The 6822-nt window shown below is 47.0% G+C and overlaps 1 protein-coding gene across 1 annotated transcript; it reads right to left on the bottom strand.

The window, feature by feature from the left end:
* Positions 1–522: 522 nt before the first annotated feature.
* Positions 523–5668, bottom strand: Cbln4 (cerebellin 4 precursor). Its single transcript, XM_026406796.2, has 3 exons — positions 5378–5668; positions 2276–2392; positions 523–720 (listed from the first exon to the last, which is right to left on the bottom strand). Exons 1-3 carry the CDS (start codon positions 5666–5668, stop codon positions 523–525), a joined length of 606 nt encoding a protein of 201 aa, XP_026262581.1.
* Positions 5669–6822: the final 1154 nt, after the last annotated feature.

Raw genomic sequence — 6822 nt, 5'->3', positions numbered from 1 at the left:
AGTCACTAAAACCCATTCCCAGTTTCCTTAAGAAAACAGAACAAACGAATTCCAAAGGAATAAAAAAAAAAAAGCCTAATCAATATATCCACACACAGTACAGTTCTTTGGCAGCATCACATGAACCATTGACTGAAGCCAGAACTTTTAGAGTGTTCTAATTCCTAGACCCGGTTGCCAGTCTTTAAAAATAAATAAATAAAAATTCGCATCTGCAACGAATTCAGTAATTCCAGGAAATTAAATTCAGAACAAACCTTGAGACAGCTTTTGACCGTTACAGGTGAGCATAGGTAAGCATGATCTGCTTTGAGTCCCGATCCAAATATACTCAAACACACACACACACATGAAAATAATCTGAAATTTTGTGTTGGTTCGGACAGGTCTAGAATCCTTAAAGAGAATCCATATTCACCCATGAGAAACCAATAAAAGACATGAATCCAGGGATGAAAAAATGATCTTCCAAAAACTCGGGGGTGGGCTGCCCCTCACCTGGATAAACGGAGAAGTCAGATTCTATAGGGGGAACACCAGGAAGCCGGAGAACGTGGAATACTGCCAGCCTCCAACCAAGTTACCTTTCTCCAGTTTTAGGTAAACCTTGTCCTCTTTGTCCAGGTAGAGCAGGACTCCATTCGTGGCAGCTTCTCGAGTGACATCTTTGTCCCCGGCAAATGCAGATATTACTGGTTTTCCATTTAACATCAAGTTCACCTGCGAGGAAAAACAACATCACTACGGAGCTCTCTTTAAAGTTAAGAGGGGATGAGGTGACCCACTGTGAAATATCCAGGAAACACATCCCCCCTCTTTCAAATGAGTCGACTGTGGGGTCAGATTATGTATCTACTGAGTTGATTTTTTTTTTATTTCTCCCACAGAAATTTCCTTACATTCCTACACACACACACACACACACACACACTCAATACCACCCAGAGAGCAACCTTGTGGAAGTCCTGTGAACATGGGCTTCTCAGCATGCCCACTAAGGTTACTCCTGTCCTTACCCTCCACAGACCCTCTGGGATGAAGAGGGCGGGCCTTGGAGCTGCCCAGTGCTCTTGGACCTGATAGACCAGATGCAGCCAGAGTCTACTAATTCCTTTGCAGGTTTCCACCAACTACAACCTGCACAGCTCTGAAAATCATTTGAAATAACAGTGTGTGTGCACATGAGTGTGCCTGTGAGTGAGTGTTTTCTTCTTCTATTTTCCCTCATAAGAAAAGTGGGCTAAAAATAATCACCACTGCCACTAAAAGAAAGCTTAATGATGGATAATTAGCAAAAGAATGGATTCAGACTTGTATTAACTTTTTTTCCCCCATACTGTGATTTTGATTGTGTGTCAAACATTACATAGATTTCTAAATATTGGAGCTTGGAAAAAGTTTTCTCATGAAAGTAAATTTGCTTACTAGAGAGTCACTCCTTTTTAGTTTAGAAGTAATATTAAGTGAATTAAATCCGAGACTGACCAAGTTAGCCATTCTCTAGGCAGGATAAGTAGATGGAGTGTAATCTACCATTCCCATGGTCGTAATAGATTAAATAACTATCAAGCATAAGATAAAATGTTACCCTAGAATTCCATTAAAATATGTTCTTGTTATTTGTCATTAGCATATTTCAATATCACAGGAAAATAGCTCCATTGCTGTTTTTGAGTGGGAGGGCAAGCCCATTATCTAGAACAACACAGGCCTACTGTCAATCATGTACCCGCAACTGATAAGAATTCAGTACCACCAAAGTAACAGGGTAAACTAAAGCGTAAGTGCAACATTTCATTTAAAAAGAATATCTAATTGCTGTCTTCCACAAGTTTATGTGGATAGTTAACTGTATCTCATAATTTTTTAAACGAGAACAAATTTGTTTTATTTACTTAAAATGAACTTGCAAAGCTCTGCTGGTTTTATAAGTTTTTTCATTACAAGTTCAAATAATTTTTACATGCACCAAATGAAATCAAGATCTTAGAAAGAGATTTGTGTCACTAAATTTTTACCAAACCATATTTTTTAAATGTTTGGATATCAGTTAGGTAATAGCTTTGCTTTTCTACGTGCTATTTGTTACATGCCTCAATAGGCATTGTATGTAAAGAAGAAAATTGGAAATGAAGTGTTTTAAAAAACAAACTATAAATATGGCTGTTTATTTTTATGATGAAAACACATCTTTGAGTAAATACTTAAAAACATAACCCACTAGAGATAAACACAGTTGTTTAGGGAGACAGAGAGAATGGGTCAGAACACATACCTGGATTGTTTGGCTCTGGTAGACTTTAATTACGTGAAAACTGAAACTGTAAATTCCTTTCCTTGGCGCTACAAAGACAGACTCCAATGTGAAAAAATTACCCACATTAACTAGGATCTACAAACAAAAATAATAAATAACAGTAAATTATTATAATACTTTTTTCTATAAGGAAAATATATTTCCTTCCTCCCTTCTTGCCTTTTATCTTTCCTTCCTTCCCTCCCTCCTCTTTCCTCAAAAACTAACTTCAGTAACCACAGAGCATAAAACATCTTTCCTCTTAAGAGACTTGGACCACACACTTGTGTATGGGAAGGCTCCTCTTTCTTTTAAACAGTACAGGAAAAAAAATAAAGTAAATGTTTTGTATTCGTGCCTCAATTTCTAGCAGGGTTCAATGGTTCTGGAAACATCTGAGAAACATATGAGGGCTTAAAGTATTAACTTTGCTCTGAGAATCAGATAAAGGGCATCTGCTATGGAGGTACATTCCCACCATCCACAAGTCTTTGCAATATCCAGAAATGACGTTGCCAAGCCAGCCAATCGACATCCGTGGTCTCTCCGCAGTCATCCCTGGACATATCACACAGAGCCATGGGTACCCCTCCTCTGTGTGACATAATACTTGACACTGAACGGTTGGTGCATAAAGTGATATGAATGCCTGGCCCTTCCCTGAGCCTCTACCGGAGCTCTCCTAAGATCCATGGCCATTTTATTTTTTCATGTTGGTGCCGTCTAAACCTGAATTATAATATTCTGGCAATGAGTCAGCCCTTCTCGGGTGCCAAAGAATAGAGAGTGAATGAGGCACAGTGAGATAGGTGGCCTTTCTGTGTTCCTCTCAGTGTCACACCTTATCCTCCTATCAATCATCTGCTCTTTATTTAATGTCCCCCAAAAAATGAAAAATGAAAAGTGGAACAAGGCTCTGTTTTGAAGAGGGCAGCAGTGGGCTTTGTAGCCCAGGATGTTCAGCATGGTTCTTCTGGTTAGAACATTAACTCTGAATTTCCATAAGTGACCTCATAAGCTAGGTTTGCAATGCCACATAGGCCAGTTGCTTCCTACGAGAAGGGGGGGGGCAGTAAAATAACAAGGATTTCTTCACGTCTCTCCAAGACATAAATCTGTAAGTGGCATTCAAAAAAAATCAGAGATCCCTATAAAGATACATTCTCTAAGTATCAGTGGCAATATGCTACAATCTCTTTTAAAGGCTGCCTTCTTGTCAAAATTAATACATTTTCATGCCTCTTGCATAATTTCCTTAAAATGCACTACTGGCTCTGAGCAACAGTGCCATGACCGTCAGGCAGGTGTACCAGGCTCAACGCCTGCCTTAACATACATGTAGGTGTGTGATTTTATTGAGATTCCACCTTCTTCCCAGTAAGCATCAAATTTCTTTTCTCTGACCTGATGATGGATGATCTTTCAACAAGTCACCTGCTGTGCAATAATCCCCAACAGAGGCTGCACAAAGAATTTTTTTTCAAGCACATTTAAAATAATTTCAGGTGCTTAGGACGGACTTCCTGGCTCAGATATAAGTAGTATAATTCATTAGCAATAATGGAAATAGCAGATTAGTGTTGACTACAAGTAAAGCAGGGTGTTGACTCTACATGGTAATTGGACTATCCAGGCACATCAAATTTATAACTAAATGAGTCTTGTTGTCTCCAAGATGCGTAGCTCCCTGCACAGAAGAGCAAACCCTTCTCCTCTTCTAATTGACAGGAAGGTCATTGAAAAGCACACTCCATTCAGAGGGTGGCAGGATGCCCACAGTATTCCAACATTTAATTAATGCATCAAAATTCAAACCAGCAATGGTGCTCCACTTTATTTCCATCACACTGGAAAATACAGCACCAAAACACCCAAAGGGCTACTTAATTAGTTACAAATTATGGCTATTCCATAGTAATTCCCCAGAGAGACATACTCTGTCTTTGACCAGCTGGAGAAGGCATTACTTAGGAAAATTGAGTAGGGACCACAAATGTCACCTCATCCTTTCCTGGCACATCCTGCAGCACTGTTTAACCTGTGCTCCAGCACACAGTGCTTTGCATACGACTGTGAAGTGTGACTTTGGAATTTTAAGAGAGTCTGGGTACCCTTCGGGTTAAAATGAAAACTCTGGAGTCAGTTTTCCTTAGGACGCTTTGCTCCAGCTAAGCTGATATCCTGGGGTTTCTCATCACTGCCAAACCGCAGAGCACCAAGCGGCAAAACAAAACAGAATTCTGACCCAGCGTTCAGGAGTCCCGCCTCCATCCCCTGCCTTGCACCTCACTGTCTGTCTTTGCCCAGTGATTTGCAGTTCTCTGAAAGGACTGAAGCCCAGGAAGCGGGAACCATCTCCCCAGTGCTTCCCTGGGGGATCCGTGCGGATTCCCCATTCCTTTTCCTCCTCCCTGAGCAACTTTTCTCTGGTCTGCAGGAAGGGCATGTAGCCTACTCTAAGCAGCCACAGCTGTGCCCAGATGGTGAAAGAGGACCTCAGCCTCTCAACTGAGAAGTGAGATCTGAACCCCCCACCCCGACCCCAGCCGTCCTCTGCGGCCACCTGCCGGATCTCTACACAGGGTGTGGAGAGCCGGATCTCTCTTGGGGGAGAAGCTTCTCCACCTGGAGAAACAAGTCAAACGTTTATCCGAAGTCCGCGAGGGCACCACAGAACAGCTTGTGCCACACACGCAGCGGAGTCAGCCAGAGCCAAGGGGCGAAGCTCTGCCCAAGAGATCCCCGCGTCCAGGGACCAGATTCCCCAGGCTCCCGCTGACCTGTTGCTGTTAAACTTGTCCTGTGCTCTAGGGGCCGGCCTCTGTGCTCCCAAGCCTCTCCCCCACCGCGCTGCAGCCTCTGTTAGAGACCAAGAAGGAATGAGGGCCAGGGGTGGGCCGGGGGTGTCACATCAGAAGTTTCAGGCTCCGACATATTTGGGAAGGCGGGTGTCTAAATGAATCCCCACATCCCAATCGGAGGAGCTTAGCCCCACCAGGCAGCCCCTGTCTGAGATGCCTTGAGATTACCCACTCAACCGCCCACCCAACTCCGGGTGCCCCGAATCGCTTGGGGTCTAACCTGATCGAAGTAAATGATGCGCGTTTTGTTGCTCATCTCCGATGGCTCGTGGTTGGTGCTCCGCACGGCTGAAAAGGCCACCTTGGAGTTGGCCGCCCGGACCGATATCCCCAGAGGGGAAGAAGAGGAGCCCTTGGAGTCCGTGGCTGGATTCGAGTCGCACACTACCAGACACTTGCCCTCCAGGACGATGGGCTCGGTGTCGTTCTGCGCCCAGACGGGCAGCCCTGGCAGCGTGAGGGCCAGCAGAACGGCCGGCACCACGGACAGCCCCCGGCGCGCGGAGCCCATGGTGAGCGGCGTGGGCAGCGGCAGCCGGCTGGCGCTTCTGCTCGCCGGCGTCGCCTCCTACCCTGGGATCCCGGAGCTCCGAAAGATGCCAGTGGCTAGATGGACAGCGCTGCAGGAACGACGGCGGCGGCGCGCACACTTCCACCAATTCTGTGGGCTGAAGTCAAAGTCTCCCCTCGAGCTCTCTCGCTGGCTCTGTTGTTACCTTTGTCCTTTAAGGAGCTCATGCAGAACCCCTACCTACCCTCCTCCGCCCAAGAATCAGCCCTGCCTGGGGCCCCTGCACCCACCCTTATTCTTCTTCCACATCTAAAAGTCGCCAAGCTCTCACAATCACACCTCAATAGAAAAATAAATAAATAAATTTTAGCTCCAACCCAAGCACCCCCAGATGAACCACGGAGCAGGAAAGACGGCGGGGACTCAGAGAAGCCGCAAGAGCGGCGGGTGCCAAGCGGTGCAGTGTAGGTCCTGTGTGAGTCTAGCTTGCGCAGGGGCGAATTACAGAGGCTGGAGGTGTTTCCTGGGCTGAGAAGAACGCGAGCCTGTGTTCGCAGCCAGGATGCTGGCGATTCTCGCTTTCCCTTGGTCAAAAATTCCCCGAAGCCTGGAGTCACTCCGACGTAGGTAGGCAGCGGCGAGACCGCACTGAAAGCACAATTTCCCGGGATCAGTTCCAAGGTGCAGGGCAGCTGGGCTGGCGGGGTCTCCCTTCCCCAGTCCCTGTGCACAACTTTCTCTCCTCGCGCAGCCGGGAGAGCGCGAAGCGGGCACCCGCGCGCTATTTATAGGAGCACAGCGTCCAGCTGGGGTTGGCTTAAAGCTCGACCCGCCGGCTCCGGGGGAAAGGAGCAAAAGGCGTCCGGTGACCCCAGCTAAGCAGCTCCTGCCTGACGTTTAAGGTACCCGGTAGCAAGCGGGACTCACAACACCGCTGGTTGACAAGGTCTGAGGCCACCTGCCCCCCAAGATCGCGCGGCACTGAAGGTGTGTGCCCAGCGAGAGGCGCCCACAGCCCCGCGCTTCCCCAGCTCGGCGCCGGCTCGCCCCCTCCTCAGTCTGGGCCCACGAGGGGGGCTGTGACTCCTCTCGCCCTCCCCAGCGAGGCACTGCGTCTCTAAGCGCCCTCCGAACCGAGCGCGGCGCCGCCAGCA

This window comes from Urocitellus parryii, chromosome 6, assembly GCF_045843805.1.
Source record: "Urocitellus parryii isolate mUroPar1 chromosome 6, mUroPar1.hap1, whole genome shotgun sequence".
NCBI lineage: Eukaryota > Metazoa > Chordata > Mammalia > Rodentia > Sciuridae > Urocitellus > Urocitellus parryii.
The sequence above is the reverse complement of the archived record's forward strand: the minus strand, read 5'-3'. Positions and strand labels throughout refer to the sequence as shown.

Bases quoted from the DNA above. Each gene is read 5' to 3' on its own strand.
- Cbln4 (XM_026406796.2), bottom strand. From the start codon at position 5,668: ATGGGCTCCGCGCGCCGGGGGCTGTCCGTGGTGCCGGCCGTTCTGCTG. The intron at 2,393-5,377 runs GTTAGACCCCAA...TTTTGTTTGTAG, and splicing joins GCATCATTTACTTCGATCAG to ATCCTAGTTAATGTGGGTAA. The intron at 721-2,275 runs GTATGTGTTCTG...TTTTCCTCGCAG, and splicing joins ACCAGAGCCAAACAATCCAG to GTGAACTTGATGTTAAATGG.